General features: G+C 44.6%; 1 protein-coding gene across 1 annotated transcript in view; it reads left to right on the forward strand.

Annotated features, from left to right (window-relative positions):
* The window catches only part of SLC9A9 (solute carrier family 9 member A9), a 2563562-nt gene that overhangs the window by 1400034 nt on the left and 1140830 nt on the right, over window positions 1-22698 (forward strand). The window contains exon 10 of the mRNA XM_069213904.1: window positions 7478-7591. Within this exon, the coding sequence (XP_069070005.1) occupies window positions 7478-7591 (114 nt within the window). The remainder of the gene's footprint in view (window positions 1-7477; window positions 7592-22698) is intronic.

Consider the following 22698-nt stretch of genomic DNA (forward strand, 5'->3'; position numbering starts at 1 on the left):
GTTCTCTCATCCAAGGGCCCCTGTGTCTTAACTCTCAATTGAAGTGTACTCACCTGGGAGGATACTGTTTATATAGTGAGTGTAGTACATGTAGTTACATGACTGCAACTCCCAGAGGCTCTCTTACTGTCACTCCAACCACCAGTCCAGTGTTCTCCAAATACTCTTATTTGGTAGCTCACAAATAAAGTGTACACACCTGAGGGGATAACGTTTATAGAGTGTGTGAAGTAGAGACAGTGACATGACTGCTAAGGCCAGGAGGCTCTGTTTCTCTAACCTCTAACACAAGCCCAGTGTTCACATGCCCAAGTATCCCTGTGTCCTAACTGTCAATTGAAGTTTACTCATCCAGAAGGGCCTAAGATGCAGATCATGCTCAAATCTGAGATGTGTCTGGCCACCTAGCTCCATCTTGACCAGCTAAACCAAGATTAAATTATTGAGGACAGGAAGGACACCTTCCCCAGTGTGCAAAATAATGATCCCAAAGGCCTTAAGACGCATCACCAGAATGGTATTGGCAGCAGACACATTCGCAATGCACTGACCACATGATGACTCCAATCACATATACAACAAAATCCTGGGTTTGCCTGCATAGCAATCAACTAGGCTTCAAAATGGCCAAAGACATATCTTGCCTAACCACTGTTTTGCCTGCACTCGTGGCTAGATGACATTCTCAGGCTATCCTCCCAATGGCTAATGATCTGCACTCCTCAGCAACTGCTTCAGTCCAAAGAGTCTGGCATGCTCCACGAATGTCATGTCAGTATAACCATTGTCATGGCTACTTACCACAATAAGATTAACTGCAAAATAACTTTGTACAAGTTCCATGTTTAATGTAACACCAAATTGTTGGTGGTAGATATCAATGTACAACAAATAACAATGTATCTTTCACATCAACAGGTTGAGCTGTCACTGGGCACACATGGCCACAGAAGAGACTGCTACTACCCCCATGGATGCAGCCCTCAGTGAAGAAGACACTCCTGGATGTCTGGATGTAGAGGACCATTCTGGATCATCTGGGCAACCTGTTCAGACACCAACAATGAGTCTCACTGTGGCCACATCAACACCTCCCAGCCCGGTTGCCTCTAATCACAGGCAACCATTTGCCCCCGACCTGTATTCAGAGCACACTGTCCACCATCTTGTGCCCCACAGTCCTGGATCCTGAGTTGCAATGCAACACTTCCAACAATGAGGGTACAGGACCCAGTGGGAGAGGGCACCTTGTGGCAAGGGCACAGGGCTGTGGGGGGTAGGGTGCGTGGGAGGGATGCTGTGGGCCAGTGGGTTGAGGCCACTGCAGATGCTCCTGGCCAGGACACCATCAGCCAAGTCTTGGGGGTCTATCAGGAGTCCCAAGGTGTGATGGGCTGGTCTTGACCAAACTCCAGAAAATCAAGCAGCTACAGAGGGGCATGCATGGAGACATGCATGAACAGTGGGAGGCTCACAATACCAACGTGGCCTTCAGCAGGGCTCTACAACACCACTCTACCTCTTCCTTTGGCCAGTCAACACTAGGCCTTTCTTCATCGGTGCCAGCCACTGGAAGGGAGGCCCTGCCAGAGGAACAAGACCTAGGCACCCTAGGTCTGTAGCAGCAGATCCCCCCACCATCACAGAAGCTGTGACGTCCGGCGAAGAATTCAGGAGGTGCGGATAGCAAGACACCCCTCACTGCCAGCAAGTGACCTCTTCCTAAAGGAACTCCTTTGTGTGCCACATATTCACTCTGCTGAATGATCTTGAACTACCCACCAGTTCTAAAGGGAGGAGTACTCTGGACTCCAAATGGTGTGGCATCTACTCCACTGATTTCCTTCACCATGACTGAACCCTTCACTTTATTATTTTTCTTCTATACTGTCCAAATTTGATTTAATGTATCAACAATGTAATAAATTCACCCATCACAAACTCATTGTCTGCTTGCTTAATTTCAACATTTTGCTATGTAGAGATGTAAGACCACATGAACCATATGATGAAGACATCACTTACTTTGCAAGGAGGGGTATGTCACAGGTACACTGTCCTGCTCAGGATTACAACCACTAAACACAAATACATCAGTATAAGTGTTTGGTTACAAACATTTTATTCCAGTGTACAGTACATAGCTGTCCATGAATGGACCTTGGTGACGTAAGAATGTGTGACTTATACTGAGTCAAAGTACATGTTCAAGGGTACACCCCCCCCAGGCCACGGAAGCAAGGGATTTGTCAGACATTGTCCTGTAGAATAGACAAACATTAAAGTGGTTGATGCCCAAAATGTTGGGTGTCTCCTGTGCAGAAGGCACCTCCTCCCCAACCCCTTGTCACCTCTGCTGCCCTCAGTAAGAAGGCTATTGACTTCCTGAGGAGTATCTTGCTGAGTCAGACAGCCATTGTGAATAATATCCAGGGATTGGCAAACCCAACTCCAACAACAAATGAATTCCTGAAAGACATTCATGGTGCAATGTCTGGCCTACATAGATCTTTTCAGCTTATGGTCTCCACACTAAAGGCAGCCAGTCTCCCACCACCTTATGCCCCCCCGTCCACCTCCTTCTTCCCAATCCAAAGCCCCCTTCCCCTACCTACCCAAGGCACACATAATGATCCACACGCACCTACTTCAACACAAAAGAGCAGCACACACAGACACAAGCACTATAAAACACACCAGCACACAAACAAACAACAGACATCTGCAGACACAACAACAGTCACCACGTTCCCAGACACCCCAACTACCCCTAACATAACACACACAACATCTAGCATCAGGCACCACCACAACACTCAGTGACACACCCACCATACCCACACACACCACCCCAACAGACACACAGACATTCACCACAAGCACCATACCCGCAGACACCATCCAGACACACAGATATCCACCACATCCAGCATACCCACAGACACCACCCCATAAACACACACACATCTACCACTCCATCCCCCTGACCCTCCACCTCCAAGACACACAAACGCACTCTCTCACCCATGTAACAGACACCATCCAAACAAGCATACCTCCAGCATGCACACATCCACAACATACACACGGACTCAGCAAACAACCACTCCCTGGACCTCCAAAACCTCACCCTCTTCTGCTGACTGTCCCCGTGTTCCTAAGAATGTTTTTTTTGTTTGACCTTGACTTTCCCCCTGATTCTCCACCCGTCCCAAACCCTGACCCACCTCCCAACCCCTCCCTTTCACCTCCAAGTCCTCCTTGCCTTTTCTGCCATTACCCATACTCCTTCCCCCCAGAAGAAACACACCCCTCCCAAGAAGCAGTCCACCCCTCCCAAACCCAAGATCAAACGCCACCACTCCCAAATCTGACCCCCGCTCCCTCCCCACAAAGATGATCCCTGACGTGCCCGCTTGCCCACATGATACCTCTTCCGATGAGGGTTCCCTGGCAGTTAGGTGTAAAGTAATGGCACCATGATGTGCCTGTGCCAAAGCATATGGACTGTCCAATAGCCTCAGACTATTGAAAGTTGTTTGAAAATAAATCCAAGCACTTGTTTATTTGGGTATTCATTTGTCCTGCAATTCCTTTTGTACCTTTATGTTGTTCCTGAGAAACTTGTGTTGTTTGCCTTCATTTGTGTGTGTTTCAGCCTGCTTGCTGATCCTTTTGCTGTTGTTTGCACTGTCTGACTTTGTGGGCAGTGCTGGTGTCCCCCAAGACAAGGGTATATGTTGACGGTATGGATATGCGGGTGTAAATGCAATTGTGGTGTCAAAGCATTGTGTTCTGTTTGGTATGGTAAGCATCTTGAATTGTCCAATGTGAGCACATATGGTGTTAGACTTGCCCCCCTGAAATAGATTATGGATGCATCTAATGTGTGGCAGCTTGAGTTTTGTTTGTGCAGACATGGAGGGTGCTCAATTGAGCTACTTTTGTTTGCCAATGACTGTGTATGTGTCCATTTACCTGTGTGTACCTTGCAGCTACTTCATGTAAATGTATGTCCCATGCAGTTGAAGTTGTGTGTGCTTTGTTGACTTGCATTTCCACATTGTGCAGATAGGCATGTCATTTGGGTCTAGTATTGTTTGTCGCTGAGATACAAGTAGGGCCAGTTCCTATGCAAATGTTGTTTAAGGGGCATGTGCAAAGTGACATGTGTCCCAATTCAGCCTCCTTCCCTGAGAGTTCCTGCTGGCCCCATCCCTATTGTACAGGTATTGTTTGCACAGTGAACTTGGATATTCATCTCTCTGACTATTGTGCATCCCATTGTCCTTCCATTGTGTTGTAATGTGGGTGATGTGTGTCAATTGAAGGCCTGTTTACTCAGAGTGTTTTTTGTATTCCATGCCAAATCCATACATGTATGTGTTGAATGTGACGATAGTCCATGGCTTGTGAGGAATTTGATTGTCTGAGTTGTATATTAGATGGGATGTTGGTGTGTTGTTGGTGTTGTGTGGGATAATGTTGTAAACACTTCAATGTCCCTGTGCCTGAGACGAGTTGATGTGTGTTTTTCTGTAGTGTTGCGGTGCACTGTGAGTGACCTGCCTGAAGGGGCGTATTGTGACCGTGCATGTGTCCTTCTTTGTGCCTGATTCCGACGTGGGACACAACTACAAGTGTACTTGGTGCCCGTAGCGTGACCTCCATATGATGTGGCTGATCGCGTGATGATCTGTTGTTATGGTTCATAACATAGGTAGGTGTGTACACTTATGGTCGGTTGCGCCCACGGCAGTGTGGATTTTGTGCTCCATCAATGATCAGCAGCAGCAGCAGGATGTGTGTGATGAGCTCCATGGCGGCACCAGAATTGTGCAGCTGCCTGCAGGTGAGTGTCTTCCTTTATAGTCCCTGTTTCCGCCTGCTGAGACATGGTGGTTGGACCGCCACGGCCACATTGGCGTTGTGCAACCTCATAATATGTCCGACGGAAATACAGGCCTGTTTGTGCAGCCTTGTGACTGTGACGGTCTGTGCTGCCTGGCGGTGCCGACAGGACTATGGCGGTCTTTCCTCCATAGGCCAGCATGACTTGTAATACGGTGGTCCGACCGCTAACCCGACTGCAGTTGGACCGCCAACACCACCATGGCGGTCCACCGACCATCAAACTCGTAATGAGGCCTTAAGAAGGCCGAGACTTGGAAATGGTAGCCACAAGTGGTTCTCTGTGTTCAGTAGTGAGTGTGGAAGAGGCAGAACAACTACACATGTAGGATGTTGCAGTCTGTGGTGATTATTACTCCAGGCATTCAAATCTCTGCTCATGGTGACCAGTTGTAGTTCGCATGATGCTCATGCCACTTGTGTAATGTTTTAAGACAGCTCAATTCAAGTCCAGCCTTGCTGAGGCCTCTATCATGTATGGACAATAATTTCAACCCATCCTTGTCGGAGAACTGAAGAGATAGCTCCTTTAGCCATCATGCCCTAGGTGTTTTGGCCATCCACTTTGAGACCAGAAGGTCAATTATGGTGCAATATATCCAAAAGACCACTTCCTTAAACTGCCCCCAGGTTTTTTTAGCTGGGACTGTATTGGAGATACTGGTCTTTTGTTCAGTTGATACCAAATTAGGTTTTCTGTACTAAGGGTCTAACGTAGTCAAGTACCATGCCTTTTACACCTCTGCAAACAAGGATTCCCAGATATTTTACATTTTGTGGAACCCATCAAAATGGTTGACCACCCAATACAAATGAATTTGGACATTGGTAGTGTTTCACTATCTGTCTAGTTAATTTTGTAACTAGGGTTGTTTCAGAATGTCTGTACAATAGGGATATGATACCAGGAATTGAAGTCATGGGGACTGAGACTGCCATGAGTATATGGCCTGTGTACAACTGAATAGTCTGTGACCCCACAGGTATCTCAATGCTCTGTAGATTATAACAGTATTGTATGTTGGCAGCTAGTGCCTGTATGAATAGTACGGGGGACAATGGACATCCCTGTTGATTCCTCTTTTGATTACAAGTTCCTCGGATATAAAACTGTTGCAGCTTATTTGTGTTGTGGGTTCCACTTATTTATCCTTTTATATCAATTAAAGTTGCCCCCAATCCATCCCTTTAGGTAGCCCAATTCCCACCCCTTTTTGGCGTCCAAGGAAACGGCCACCTTCTCTTCCTGGTTATCCCTAACCGGCTACGACAGATGGAGCAATGTCTTCCTAGTGTCCCCCAAAGATATTCAAGGAGTCAGTTCAACCTGGTTTAGATCTATCCAGGCATCAGCGTTAAAATCTGTTGGCTAAAATGCTAATGTCTTCATTTAGGATTAGTGTCATTCTGTGACTGGTACAAAGGAGGAAGAAGATCTCCAAATTAGGCATGAGGAAAATTATTGCATGGTTAAAATCTTACCTAATTTAATCTTTATTTTCTGCCTTCTTAAATTCTTTACATAGCAGCGCCAATGTATTGGCCTTGTTCCTTTTATAGAATTCAATGGTGAATCTTTTCTCTGTGGCCTTCCCATCATTCATATAATCAATGGCTTTTACTATTCCTTCTTTTGTGATGCTGCCATCCAAAGTAGTATTCTTATCTGCTATCAATTTGGGCGAGGCTGCACATATTAAAAAATCGTCTTCCAAATTAGAAATGGGGCTGTGATTAAATTCCTATATAAATGTAAAGACCATTGCAAATCTCTTGGTTATGTCTACTGGGTGAGGTGAGCAGGTGGCCACTGGTGTAATGACTGCACTGGCAGAATGGTAATAAGTCTTAGTATACTATGGAAATTCTTGGACCAAGGGTGCCTGACCCTGGTGTAATGATTGCACTGGCTTTATTTTGTGTTAGCCTTGGTATATTGGTAGTTCTTAGCAATTTATTATATTATAACTACTGCTGATGTAACATGTCTGCAGTTTTCCATGCGCTCCCTCTATTCGTCCATTCTTGTACTGGCACACTAATCTTCCATGCACTCACATATTCAGCCATCCATCCGTGTACTCACTCAGCTATTACCTGTGAACTCAGTCACAGACTGAATCAGACGTATATGCAGTCAGTCACACATCCATTGAATCATTCACATATTCTCACTTTCACTTACTGATTCATCCATATACAAACAAACACATGTGAAAAAGTACCTTAACCTGTAAAATAGCCAGATCTTGTTAATTAGCCAATATTTGTTAATCTTGACGTAAATTACCGCATTGTGTCAGAGAGTTTCCATAGCTCTAGTGCCGTATTCTACCCTGTTAGAATAAGCACTTTAATTATTTTTCTTGAAATCTTTATGTGAAAAAACACATCATGCCACTAATATCATTTTCACAATGAAAAATAGACACGCAAAAATACTGTTTGGGGTTTTGTACGTGGTTTTAACGAAATAATTTGTTTTGGTAATATAATGAAGGAATTCGTGTGTTAATCGCTGTATAAAATATACTGACTTAAAAGGTTTGTGTTTGTTTCGTTTCAGCTTTTTGAGTTTATGAACTTCTTGGCCGAGAACTTCATCTTCGCCTACATGGGACTTGCACTATTTACATTCCAAAACCACATCTTCAACGCTCTTTTCATTTGTGGTGGTTTTGTATCCTTTTATTAATGTTATTTAGAAGTGATGTTTCCCTTTGTCTTGACAAAACGGTTATGTTGTTGTTCCAATGGGCCTCGGCAACTATGGAAATAAGGAACAGAAGCAGATGCCAGATAAGATTTACATAACGAAACATTACAGTCAGAAAATGAGATGCACAAAATGGATATCGATGCACCACATGTGCAGGGTTAGTGAAAGTGACATCACATTACCTTTGACCTCAGTGTTTTCTGATGAAGTGATATCAGAGGAAATGAGACTGTTAAGTTAAGGGTTGGGGGAAAGTACATCTTTAATGTTATGATTTAGATTAAAATCATGGTTAGGGTGAATGTTAAATTCAGGGTAGGGTAAGGTTTTGCAGTTAGGCTAAAGTGAGGGCTCGGGTTAAGTAAATAGTTACCATAAGAGTGAGTGTTGGATTTATGGATAAAAACGGAGAAAGTTATTTTTGGGGGAGTGATAGGGTTACTTTTAACTCTTGAAAAAAAAATCCATCGCTGTTTTGAGATATAAGGAAAAGAATTAGGGCCTGATACAGATATTGGCAGACAAGGTCCCCCGTCCTAATGGTGACGGATATACCGTCCTCTGAAATCTAAATCCCATTATATCCTATAGAATTTAGATTTCAGCGGACAGGATATCTCTCACCATTGGGACAGAGTAACTAGCCCGCCAATATCTAAATCAGGCCCTAATTCCTGAAAATGTTGCCCCCGGAATTAATTCATTAATATTACTCTCAGTTATTTTTTGACTTGAAAAAAAATTGCATGGGGCCGCAAGCCTTTGTAGGTCAAAATAACATTCCTCGTCTAAACCATGCAACTTCTGCTTGTGAATATGGTAACATGCCAGCTTTGAGAGGTCTGCAATTCATACTCGCAGTCAATTGGCTAATGTGCCCAAGTCGTGCAATGGAAGACTCACGGTCCCATTGCCATGAGCAGTTTACATCCTAGTCCTTATAGTTCTAGTAATCCCATCAGATAAATACACTGGCAAGTCCCTGCAAGTTACAAGAAACTTCCAAAATCACTTGAACAGTGGGAAATTGCAAATTGATTACAAGTGCACACCTGCTTCTGCCTTTAGAGATTAAAGAGATGATGGCACTAAACTACAGGCAAATGCAGATGCATGAAGTACCTGATGGCAAATGCTATCCCACAACATGTAAATGAGCCAGAGACAGCACCTGAACCCACATACCGTGCTCCTTGTTCCTGGAGTGTTTGGACAAAATATAAATTAAAAAATATAGAGTTGTAGAAATATCAAGTTTTTTTCTTTTTTTTTAAATAAACAAATTGTATTGTTTTAAGAGAATTTTGGCAACAACCTTTTCGTACAGGTACAACCAGACAGTTCAATGTTATACATTTGTCATATATATGTACATCCTCTTCCTCTCGGGGGAGAACATGTGTGTTACCGTGGTTTCGCTCGATGGGGAGGAGGACACTCCAGTGTAGTCTATGACAGTGTTCCAAGCCACGGGCCCCATATCTTTTCATATTTCCGGGGGCATCCTCTCGATTCATATATTTGTTTCTCTTGGATTGCACACCAGTCTACTCCTTTTCTCCATTTCTGCAGGGATGGGCCGGTAGGCGAGGTCCATGCCACGTCTATGTCTCGTTTGGCCACCAGCAAGGCCGTCCCAATGAAAGCTCAGTTAGTCTGTGACCTCATCACCCCCTCCATAATTCCCAGTAGTACCATACTAGCAGAGAGTCGGAGCTCCGTCCCTATTGTCTTATTTAAGTTGCTTAGAACCTTTCCCCAGTAGACCTGCAAGATCGGGCATGACCGGACCATATGGAAGAAATCTGCGTGTTCCCCGTTGCATCAGGGGCAGCGGCTATTTGGCCATAGTCCAGCTCGTGAAAGCCTATTAGGTGCCAAATATGCTTTATGTAAGTAGTAAAATTGTACAGTGCATAGATTTGCCGATATGGCTAAGGTTTTAGGGGCCTCTAGTGCTTCCGTCCATTCCAAGTCTTCCAAAGGCCGGGTCCAGATCTCCCACCCAGTCCTCATCGAGTTCACGTCTCCTGGTGTATTATTGATCAACATTTTATAGAACTGTGAGACCCCTTTCACTCCTATGTCACCCATCAGTAGTTTGGCCTCGAGGGGACTAAATTCCGGCAGAAGACTCTTGGGGAGTTGTGTTCCTATGGCATGTCTGAGTTGGAGATACCTAAAGAACTGTGTACGGGCTAGTTGGAACTCTGTCTGTAGTTCCTGAAAGGATTTTAGTGTTTCTCCCTTCCATACGTCGCCTACTAGTGAGATCCCCAATGGGTCCCATTCTGCAAATCCCTGCAGTGCGGCGGTGGCGTTCAACCACCTCCCTCTCCACAGCGGAGTTTGCAGTGTGAATATAGCGTTCCAGTGGGTGTGTCTCAGTGCAGCCTGCCATGCCAGGATGACAGCTCTAGTTGTGTCGCCCATGTAATGGGGGAGAGGTGCACCATACAGCGCATCTAGGATGCGTGGGAAGCCTAGAATGCCCAGTTCCACTTGGTATGCTGGGTCTGACCATCCTCCATTAAACCAGTCATGTACTATTAGGAGCTGTGTCGCCAAGTAATATAGGTATGGGTCAGACGCCCCCAGGCCTCCCTCGTGTGTTCCCCTCCTACAGTATTTTACTGCTACCCGGTGCCTAGCTCCTCCCCAAAGGAATTGTGTTGTGGCTGTTTCTAGGATCCGAAACCACGAACGTGGAATGGGGAGGGGGAAGTTCTGAAAGGCATATAATAGTGTGAGTAGGATCATAATTTTATACAAAGCCACCCGCCCCATTATGTTCAGTGGTAGTGTCTGCCATCTTTGTAGGTCTGTCTTAACTTGTGTTAACAGTGAGTCCACATTCTTTGTCCAGGTCAGTTCCGGTAGGAGGGTCACCCAGAAGCCCAGATACTTAAAGCTCAGTCTGCGGAGGGGTATCGTGTCCTGCCAGTCAAAACAGTCTTGGGTGTTCACCAAGGGGACCAGAACCGATTTGGCAGGATTCATTTTCAGGCCTGATGCCGTTGCAAAACATTTAAGGAGTTGGATGCTGCGTGGGCCAGACATGCTTCGGGTACCCATATAAAGTAGCACGTCATCCGCATATAGGGCTATTCTATCTTCTGTAGCGTGCCTCCATTTCCAGCCACAATATTCTGGGTCTGTCCGGGACATCTGGGACAGAGGTTCTATAGTTAGGGCGAAGAGGAGGGGGGACAGCGGACATCCCTGTCTCGTTCCCCTTCTGACTTCAAAGAGTGATGACAGGGTTCCGTTAACTTGTACCCGGGCCGAGGGGTCTGCGTATAGCGCTCGGGTCAGCTGGCAGAACCTTGGTCCCAGTCCCGCCCTCTGCAGTACCATGAATAGGAAGTTCCAGTCTACAGAGTCAAAAGCCTTCTCAAAGTCAATAAAGAGCAGCGCTAAGTCTCGGGGTAGTTTATGTCTCTCATCAAGGGCTACGTGAAGGCGGCGGATACAATGACGGGTGCTGCAGGTTGTCATAAATCCACATTGATCTGCATGAATCAACTGTGGTAAAACTCTTTTGAGGCACGTTGCAAGTATATTAGCAAGGATTTTGACCTCGCAGTTGATCAATGAGATTGGTCTATAGTCTGCACAGTGCAGTGATGGGGGATTAGATTTGGGAATCACTACTATGGTGGCCTCATCCAGCCCCCTTGGGAGACGTCCCTGTTGTTCCACTTCTGTGAAAAGGGCCATCAGACGTGGTATTAGCTCCTTCCTATATTTCTTGTAGTATTCTGATGGGAAGCCATCAGGGCCTGGGGTCTTCCCAGCTCTCAGTCCTGTGATGGCATTATTTATCTCTTCCTCTTTCAAAGGTTCATCTAGAATCTGTATCACCAAAGGAGGCAGTCGGGGCAGGGGGATAGTGTCTAGTAGTCTACGGCCGTGGGTTGGATCGACCGATTCCGAGGCCTTATATAGTGTTTTGTAATAGCGGGCAAAGGCATCTGCTATATCTTGGTGTTTCTCGACCTTGCCCTGTTCTTCGTCCCATATTTCGGAGATAATGGCCGAGGCTCTGTGGTGGGAGATCAGCCAGTGTAGTAATTTCCCTGTTTTGTCCCCCCATCCATATATTCTTGCTGTGCTCGCTCGACAGAGTGCTTTTGCTGCTTCTAAGGACAGGTCTCTGATTTCCTCCCGTACCAGGGCTAGTTGCCTTGCCCCCCTCTCGTTGGGGTTCCCTTCTTGTGCCTGTTCTAGCTCTGCCGCTTGTTTCTCTAGTGATTCGATATTTTGAGTTTTTAAATGCTCTAGCTTTCTTATCAGGCCTGTAGCTGATCCTCTCAGTACAGCCTTGCCCGCGGCCCATAAGATGCCAGGAGAAGACACTGATCCCTCTTTCAGGCTAAAGTAACCAATTTGTGCCTTTAGTAGCTGTTCTACAAATTCTTGATTTTGTAAGTACCATCCTCCACATGGGTCGATTCGTCTGTCGGGCTTGACCTAGAACTAAGCGGGGTGGTGCGTGATCAGATATGCCTCTTGCTAGTATTTCAATATGTGATAAGGCATTGCAGTTTATGCTGGGTAATAGTACCCGATCGATTCGGGACTGTGAGCCGTGCGCCTCCGAGGTGTGAGTGTATTGCTTATGTCGTGGGTGTCGCAGTCACCATGTGTCACTGAGTCCCATTGCTGTCATCCAGTTTGTAAGGCTCATCGCCATGTCATGTCTGTGAGTGGTTATTGGGCCTTCCACGTCCAGTCTTGGGTCCGGGACTGCATTAAATTCACCCCCTATCACTCTCAGCCCTGAAGGTAGGTCTAGAAGGAGTTGGGTAAGTTTGGTGGTTCCCCGTTGTAGCGTTGGGGGAATATATATACTAACTATATTGATTGTCATCCCCTCTACTGTACCAGTGATGGCCACAAATCGGCCCTGCTTGTCCTTCCAGGTCTGCATCACCTTCAGAGAAAAGGAGCACGACCCCTCTCGAGCCGAACCCAGCATGGTAGATTCTGTCAAATCCCCTTCTTGCAAGGAAGGGGCAGTGCTCTCCGGCAAGGTGTGTTTCCTGCAAGAGGAGTACCTCGGGTCGGTGTCTATGTATGAAGGTAAACACTGCAGTGCGCTTAATCTTATCTAACAGTCCATTGACATTCCATGAGATGGCCTGTGTTGGATACATTAAGGTCTCTGTATAAAATTGTCTTGGCTGTACCCCGCGGGCGTGATCGCTTTAGGTTTAAGATGTCTCCCGCCGCAGTCTCCCGGCGTGCCTTTGATGGCTTTGTTACGTTATTACGGTTTGTCTGTCGGTTGTCCTGTATTTTAGTCAAATTTCGAATCAACAAACATGTCAACGTGACAGTGAACGGTATCTCACCTCCTGTTAATAAGTGTAACGTTTGAAGCCCCCCAACTCCCTCCCCACCCCATACTTCCCCCCAGAAGCATCTGTCGCCCTTACCCATGAACATCGCGCCTTGAACCAGGCGAGTTGATAACCAAAACTAAATGGTTGAGCAGTGGTGGACCCCTCCATATTGTCGGATCAGTGAAGTGAAGGCATTTAACTGTGGTTATTTGTCGATGATTACCGGTCTCAGCAGGGACCTCGGCAGAGGCCTCATCTGCAGGGCTCGTTGGGCTCCCTCAGTGGCAAACCACGGGGTGAGGCGGCCCTTCGGGATCCAGGAGCGGAACCATTCTTCCAGGAATGTGGTAAGGGACGGGGAGGGGAGGAAGCAGGAAGGAAGGAAGGAGACAGAGGGCCAGAGATCGCCCCCGCTCCCCTCTCCGGGTCCACCTCAGTGGGCTCCACTCCAGCCCGGGGCCTCCGCGCCCCAGACACGCTCGGCCCCTCCTCGCGGCTGATTGTAGGCCACGGACTCTCCAGGTCCGCCCGTGTCTCCGGGTCGGGCCCGGGCCCAGTTTTTACCGCTTGCCCCGGAGCAGAAGATCTCAACGTCCTCCCAATGGGGGGGCACTCACAGGGGGGAGGATTCCAGGCGGATTCAAGACGGAGGGGTCCGGAGCACTATGAAAGTGCGTCTGCCATCTTGACGCCTTGCGAAATATCAAGTATTTAATATCATGACACAGATATATAGGCCCATATTTATACTTTTTTTAGCGCCGCATTTGCGACGCAAAACGGCGCAAACCTACAAAATACAATGGTATTTTGAAAGTTTGCGCCGTTTTTGCGTCAAAAAACGACGCAAATGCGGCGCAAAAAAAGTATAAATACGGGCCATAGTGTGCAAAAATATTGTTGACAAAATATATAACTTTTTTAGGGTAAGAAACATCATTGTTTATGTGTTTAAATAATATTTTAATTGTATATGTTTTATATTGTTTGTGTAATTGTTGTTAATGTTTTTAAATATAGTTTGTAATTTTAAGCATTTCTGTTTTTAATTTTATTGTAAAATAGTAATTGATAGTTTCTTAGCGGGATGTAAGTTTGTAGGGGTACAGGGTTGGAAGTTAATTGAGTGTAATTATTTTTTTTTATTAATATTAATTATTTATTTGTTTATTAGGTATGTAAATTGTGTAAATAATATGTTTTTAAGTTATATTTTAGTGGCAGGTTGTTGGGATGTAGGGGTATAGGGTGAGAAGTTAATTAAAAAAGAATTTATTAATTATTAATTATCGATTCAGTACTAATTAATGGACTTTAATTAATTATGTCCAATGTGTAATTATTATAATTTTTTATTTGCATTTTAGGTGCAGGTTGTTGGGTTTGTAGGGGTATAAGGTAGAAAGTTAATAAACTAATAATTGGTAAATTATAAATTATTTGATATTAATTAGTTAATTGTCACATAAGTAAATTGTGTAATTATTATAATTTATTTATTTAGATATATGTTGAATGTGTGACTATAGTGTGGGAATTTAATGAAATAATGATATTTAATAACTTTTTTCTTAAATTAATGTTTTAAAAAATATAATTAATTTTGTTATATGTTTTATTTTATGTTAATAGTTTTATAATTTTATTAAATTAATACTATTATTAAAATAAGGAATGTGTTTGAAGTGAAGTACTTTTTCTACTGTTGCACAGACTGGAGTGGGAATAGTACATTTTACCCCTCTTGAGTCCAATGCTTTCCCTACTGTTGCACCGACCGGTGTGGGAATAGTAAATTTTACCCCTCCTAAGTCCAATGCTTTCCCTACTGTTGCACAGATTGGAGTAGGAATAGTAAATGTAACCCCTCCTGAGTCAAATGCTTTCCCTACTGTTGCATCTAATGGGGTGGGGACAGTAGATTTTACCCTTCCAGAGTCCAAAGCTTTCCATACTGTGGCACCGACTGGAGTGGGAATAGTAAATTTTACCCCTCCTGAGTCCAACGCTTTTCCTACTGTTGCACAGACTGGAGTGGGAATAGTAAATTTTACTTCTCCTAAGCCAAAGCATTCACTACTGTTGCACAGACTGGAGTGAGAATAGTAAATGTACTACTCCTGAGTCCAGTGCTTTCCCTACTGTTGCACAGACTGGAGTGGGAATAGTATATGTATTATTCCAAGAAATGTATAGTTTTATTTATATTGTTTAGAATTATATTATTATGTTTGTGTATTTTATATTCTATTTTTTTTTTAAAAAAATTATAATGTTTATTTTGCTATGTGCAATTACATTGGTATTTTTTCATTTTGTTCCAGTTTAATCTTTATGGTTTTTAATTTATTTTATATATGTGTGAAATATATATTTATGCGTCAATCTAACCCTGAAAGGGCCTTGTTTTGATTGATATATAAATATATATATATATATATATATATATATATATACATATATATATATATATATATATATATATATATATATATATATATATATATATACTTGTTATATTATTACATTTGAAAAATAGTAATTTATAATATAAAATTATTATTTTAATTATTTATTAATAGTTTTACATAATGTACAAGTAAATAAACATACACACATGGGTGTTTGTTTAAATAAGTATATATTTATATATATACATATATTTGTATATTTTTTAAATATATTTAATTGACATTATATTATGGTTACACGCTAGTATATTTAATGTTTCCTATTTTTAACTATATTTATCTAAAACAATATTTTTATATATATTTACGATACTAGTGTGAATCATTTTTTTGTCGATATTTTTGTGCCTACAGTTATATGTATAGGAAAACAATATTTTTGCATATGTTTACCACCCTTGTATGCCTTTAAAGATAAGGCTGTGGCAACGCATTAAAGGTAAGGGCACATGGCTGGTTGCAAGTATGCATGCTCCACCTGGAAGACTGTCATGCACAGCCCTGTAACAATAGAAAGGTTGTCTCGTGCACTGGGGACTCTGCAGGATTAGGTATTCACCTGGGATGAGAGTACTGTACACTATTAGGGAAAGTCTATGTGCATTACTATTTTAACTATAGTGACACTCCTTTATACTCATGGGAAGGAAAACTTAAAATGTAGTTTCACTTCCCACTAGGCCTACAGAGACAATTGATATCTTGAATTGGAGTGTAGCCTGTACGAGAAAATCACATTTATAACTTCCAACATGATAACTGTACATCTTGTGGGTCATTCAGAGTTTACATGTTTTCGTGGCTGAGCTCAGGGTCTGGGCCTAGGCCATTTTTCACCCTGCTGTGCCCAGTAATTACATTTTCTCCAGCAGCAGGCACAAAGGCATCCTCCACACAAAAGGAGCAATTAGCACTACTTCTCCAAGCTCTTGAGGAGGAAAGCGATGGGGCGGATGATCTGTAGCAATCACCCAGCTGTCATACTGCACCAGTGATGGGCCTGCTGAAGCACACTGTATAAAGGAGAGTGCCCAGACAACTGGAGCCAAACCACCAGGGGGCTCCCTTTCAAATTCTAGTGTGCAAGTCCCTAGCAGTGATGTCAGCAAGGGGTGGATCTGAGACCCCAAGAGCTGATGTGACCAGTGGCTCCTTGATGATGCTCTTTTGGATTGTCCCAAAATGCTGTGCAGGAGGGTTGGGACAGGGGTAGAGAGGATTGTTTAGGGGTGCCTGTTTTCTGAACCCTTCCTCTCCCATTTTTAAATTCTTGCACCCGTGGAAGACACTCTCTTGCCTGAAAATTTCTACTGCTTCACTGCTAGTTTCTGGGGCTGCCATTGAGACCTGGAAGGAGGAACCCCCTGACCCCCACTCAGGACCCAGGACTCTGTCCTGTTGACCCCAGGACCAGTGGGCCTCCCCAAGGACCAGTTAGGCTGACCTCCTTACTCCCTTGAGGATCAGTTGGGGGAAGCCCTGGACCTTTCTGCTACCACCAACAAAGCCACAGAGGAGAACTGTGGCAGGGCACCAGGAGGCCCAGCTTTTGGAGGACTGCACCACTTTGGAAGTGAGGAAGGTTTTTGCAACTGGTGGCTAGAGCTCGCCACCTTGAGTACAATGGGCCCAGGATTGTCCAAATTGACCCAAAATGACCCAAGGTATGGCATTTTAAAGTTTGATGACCTTTAACCTAATTTTTCCTCCCTTGGAGTGGGTTTGGCTCAGTTGCCATTGGATCAGCTTCCTTCAAGGTCGACCAGAGCCCGGGGTACATCACAATTAAGCTGTCTTTATCACACTGGGTGAGAGGGTGCACACGGTGCCCCCTCCCTGTGTTCCTACTTCACCCGTGACTCCATTCTTTGGGTGGATTTATGGAAATTGGGACCCAGATGCCATTCCCGGTCCCCCGGCACTGCAAGAATGTGAAGAAGCATCCATGGCGCTTTCCTGTTGAATACAGGAGGTGCTGAGGATCCCATCCCTGGGCCCCGGGATATGGCGAACGTAGGGGTAAGCGCTGTTGTGCTTCATCCACTGAGTTAGGAGGGGCCCAGATCCCCCATCGTTGGGCCCCGGGATGCAGCAGGAAGTGGTCCTTGCAGTACACTTCTGCCCACCGGAGCAGGCAGACTCAAGTGAGACTCCTGCCCTCTCACACAGCAGCACGCAGCAGCACGGGCCGTGCAGGGAGCCAGAGAGGTAAGAAGGTGTTGGGCTGCTTGTGCTGCCCTCAAATGATTGCAAGCGTTGGGGTGCCCGTTGGGTCTGGATACCCCCCATTAAAAAAATGGAAAACACAGCAGGAGACTACATTCTAAGGCAAAGAACAAGAAAAACATCACTGCGGGTCTACCTGGCACACTGGGAGAGCTGCTGCTATAATATGCACAATGTTCACAAATAACTATAATGGCCCTTTGCTTTACATTCATTTTGGCCTATAACTCAGCCTGTGGTGGTCCTAGGACGATGCTGCCCCCAAAAAATCATTCAGCATGACGTGCTCTTGCATTGCAGGTCATTTTCTGGGTCCACACCTTAAGTTGGTGGGGGTGAAACAAAATCATCAGCTTCCCCACTGTTCAAGGCATTTTGAAGCTCTCCCATGGCTATAGTTTTTGCTCTCAGCTGGGAGTAGTTTGCTCTCTAGGTGCCTGACATATGGTAGAATTTTAGAAGGCCTGGAAGACCTAATAATGTGTAATGCACTGTTCATGTGGTCTCGCCCTCTAGGGGCTGATTGTATGGTTACACTGCAATGCGTTTTCACCATGCTGTTTTACTGTAATGCCCTCTTGGGGTTGTGCCGACCATTATAGTTACTACTAAATGCATGAAAGACTGTACAAACACAGAGTTTATTCCTATTAAATATTTTATTGGGTTTTCAGGATGATTCCATATGTTTTTTTTGAGTCATCACTATCACAATTATGACAATTATTCATGCCAAAATAATAGGGTTATTACACAATGACTGTTGAAACTCACTTGATATGTTTTGGTGACCTCTCTAGGGGGTCACCTTTGTCTACACAATGTCATCTATGGTATATTCCATCTGCCAATGTATATTTGTAAATTATTATGTAGTATTTATTAGTGTGTGTGTGTAATTATTGTGTGCCAGCGATTGGTAATTACTAGCCCAGTCCAGTCCACCTCCCTTGAGTAGACCTTACTCTTCTCCACCTCGCTACCCCGCAAGAGTCAAGCGCTATAATGGGATGTTTGATTCCCACTGTGGACAATTGAGAATCTATTACTTGTGCTGGCCAGAAAACTAATAACCAACTTTCTAACACTAACTTTTAAAACAGAATTTTTTTAACAGGATTGCACTGGGAAATTGTATGCATCAAAGAATCTTCCAATAAACAGCATTTCCAAAATGTGCTTATTTAAGTAAACAATAAGCTTTATTCTGTCAACATAACCATCAAAGCAAACATAAAAAAAATTAAGCTCATAGAAAATTTAAAACATAAACAAAATTAAAAGGCATTCAAATATTACAATGAAATATAAAACCTCCCACTTCATACCTATAACATACTTATATACAAAACATTTTTTTTTTTTTTTCAAGAGAATGAGTTCCTATATGCCAGGCAGCCACAAGGAACTTGCTAACCGCAAAGATTACGAAATTGGAAGTGTCGCTTTTTAAAATCATTAAAGCAGTACGGCAGTGGCTTGGACCCAAGTTTCGGCAGGCTGTATGAATCCATTTCGACCGGGGAATGGAATATGCCAGACAGAAAAACATAAAGTGTCACAACAAGCAGGGCATAAGTCTGAAGTTGAAAGCGATCCCCAACTACCTGTTAGAGACAGCAACGGTAAGCACCCAAAATGAAAATGAGCATACAAACTCTTTCCCAGTAAGTCAGGTATAAGATCTAAATAAGGTTCATACTGAGGATACCACTTGAGATCAATGAATAAATTTGTGAACTGACCATAACATTTACAGCAGATGAGATTATTTCTTACATGGGACCAATAAGATGTTTTTAGAATAGATTTATGATTTTTTTCCAAATTCTGTGGGTTCTCCCAGTAGCTTCCCAACCCCACAGTTCGAAACCATTTTGAAACATGTCTAAACTAAGGAATAGAAGCTACATTTGATCTTTTAGGTAAATCAAGAAGGGAGTCCCTGTATATGACAAGTTCAGGGGTAGTCCAAATCCTTATCCAAAAGAGTAGGGGTCTTAGAGCTATCAGATCAGCAATGCGATTAAACCCGAGATCCAGAAACACTGAAGTCAGGGGTGTACAATGAGGGCACGCAATTAAAGACCTGCCAAAATTATTTTCGCCCACAGACAATCTTTTACTAACCCCCACATCTCTGAACCATAGGCAGCCGCACCGTGCGCCTTTACCAGATAGATTTTAATAGCTGGAGATACGGCTTTGGATACAGAGCTTTTATGGAAATGCAGGATAGCGCTCACCCTATGATGGAGAAGCCCCTTACTTTTGCTGATCTGGTCCTCCCAAAGTAGGTTATTTGATATCTTCATGCCCAAATAGTCGATTGAGCTAACCTTACTTAGGGGAATCCCATCTAAAATGATGGTACATCTCCTGATTGATCCTGGACTGAACACCATTAATTTGGTTTTACTAACATTCAGTTCCAGGCCATAATCTACACAGAATGATTTGAACCTATTAACAAGAATCTGAAGACCCATTGGGGTCTTGGAAATAAGTGGAGAATTGTCTGCAAAGAGTAGGATGGGGATTTTCTGCGCATTCAGAGAGGGGGCATCATTCTGACAAGAAGACAAAATTTGTACCACCTCATTTATAAATAAAGTAAATAAGGTTGGAGCCAAGTCGCATCCCTGGCGTACCCCCTCTGAATGGGAATATGTTCTGTTAACTCTCCCTGATTACCCCATCTCACCTGAGCGTATGTATTGTCATGTAACCGTTGTAAAAGAAGGATTATATTGATAGGAGTACCCATTCTGTGTAACACTTCCCATAGTTTTTCTCTGGGGACCATATCGAAAGCAGATAAAAGGTCCACAAAAACAACATATAAATGTTGCTTGGCAAGGGCTACATATTTCCAATATAAGAGCATCAGCCTAAAAACCTGATCTATCGTGCTGGTTTTTGGGTGAAAATCCGCCTGTAAAGGAGATAACCCCAAAAAATCTTGTACCCAACTTAGTAGCCTTTCCAAAAGCTGTCTAGCAACAATTTTCTGTAAATGATCAATAAGGCTGATAGGTCTGTAATTGGCTGGGGAACTCACATCACCCTTTTTGTGAATAGGAATTATTTCAGCCCCTTTCCAAGTACTCGGGATTGGACCCCCCGGCTGCAATTTTATTCGAAATCAGATTTATATACCAGGACCATATTATTGGTTCTGATTTGTATAGATCTCCCGTAATTTTAGCCGGACATGGCTTTTTACTAGATTTTATGGTTTAAGATCTCTTTTATTGATTTTAAAAGCGTAACAGCATCACCCACCTACAACCACAGGCCAGTGGGGAAGAAACAACAGGAGAGAAGAAGAGTAGGAGGCAGGGAGTTGGAGATATGACACCCTTACCCATGAGCAAAAGGGCTCACCAGAGTAATCGTAAGCTACTCCCTCGGGAAGTGGCAGTGGGTCCACCATTCAGTTCTGGAGGTCAGTCGTTCTAGTCAGCTGCAGTATGCGCAGCTCCCGGAAGTCCGCTGACAAATATCTAATAGCCGGGGCCTAGGTCTTATCAAAGAGTGGCAGTGTACCAGTCGCCTCCGCTGTCAACTGTTCCATACCCAGCAGAGTCCACATTTTGTGTAGCCAGTCCATGTGAGTAGGGACACTCTCCGAGCCCCACCGGGCGAACAAGAGCTGCTTCGCATCCCCCAAGGCCAAATCGATAGCCCGGCCCCTGACAGCCTACAATTCACTGACACCATACCTCTTGGCTTATCATACGAACAACGTACCCAGTCACGGAATCTGGGGCCAAGCCCGGCGTGCCACAGGACCTCGTGTAGGTATCGCCAATGGACCCTATCAAAGGCATTTTCAGCATCAATAGAGAGAAGGAGCGCCGGGATGTGAGCTCGCTGGACTTTGTCTAGCAGATGACATAACCTTTTGGTGTTATAACTGCACGAACACTCGGGAAAAAAGCCAGTTTGGTCCGGATCGAGCAGGCCCTGCATGTACGGTTTCAATCTGTGGGCCAAAATACTTGTAAATATCTTAGCATCCACATTCAACAACGTAATGGGGTGATACGAAGCACAGAGGGTTGGATCCTTCCCCAGTTTAGGAATTACCGTTACAATCCCCAGCTGCAATGGAGCAGAGGAACAGCAGGACCTAGTAGATTATAAAATCGGGCCAGGACTGGCACCAGCACGGTACCGAAGGATTTGTAGAACTCCGCACTAAAGCCATCAGCCCAGGCACCTTCACAGCCGGCAGTCGCTGTATAGCTGCCGAGACTTCCGCTACGGTGATGTCACCATCCAGCGCCTCACCGTCAGTCAGGGGAAGCCGAGGCAGGGGGACGAAGCCAGGTAGGCCTCCATTCCTCCCTCCTGTCGAGCCCCTCCTCCGCATACAGATCAGGGTAAAATTGCTCAAACCTAGCGATAATGCAGTCCTCCCGTTCAATCCGTGTGCCATCCGGCACTTGTAACCCCGCCACACGCCGTCCCCTCGCCAGCACTTGGAGCCGGTGAGCCAATAGCCGCCCGCATGATCTCCCCCAGGGTAGTATCTCTGTTTGGTCCGCAACAGGCTCTGCCCTGTCACCATCCAAGGCACGCAGTTGCTTACGCAGGGTATTAATCTGTCTCCGCATCAGTAACGACCCCGACCGTCCATGTGAGGCCTCCAGAGATCGGATGTCATCTTCCAGTTGTTGGCGTTTCATCCGCCGGGCCCTATTAAATCTTGCAGCAATTGATATAAATTGCCCCCTAACGATTGCTTTTAAGGCTTCCCAAAGAAGGGGCATTCCGACCCCGGGGATATAGTTGGTCTCCAGATAGTGCCGTATCGTTCCCTCAATTTTTATCAGGATATCTTCGTAGGTTAGGAGTCCCGCATTAAGGCGCCAGCAATTGGCAACCGAGTCATGCGGCGGAGCGGCGAGGGACAGCGTGAGTGGGGCGTGATCTGACAGGGATGCCACACCCACCGCGGTTCCAATTACCCTACTGGTAACGTGCGGCGAGGTGTGGAAAAGATCAATGCGTGCAT

The sequence above is a fragment of the Pleurodeles waltl genome, chromosome 11 (genome assembly GCF_031143425.1).
Source record: "Pleurodeles waltl isolate 20211129_DDA chromosome 11, aPleWal1.hap1.20221129, whole genome shotgun sequence".
Lineage (NCBI taxonomy): Eukaryota > Metazoa > Chordata > Amphibia > Caudata > Salamandridae > Pleurodeles > Pleurodeles waltl.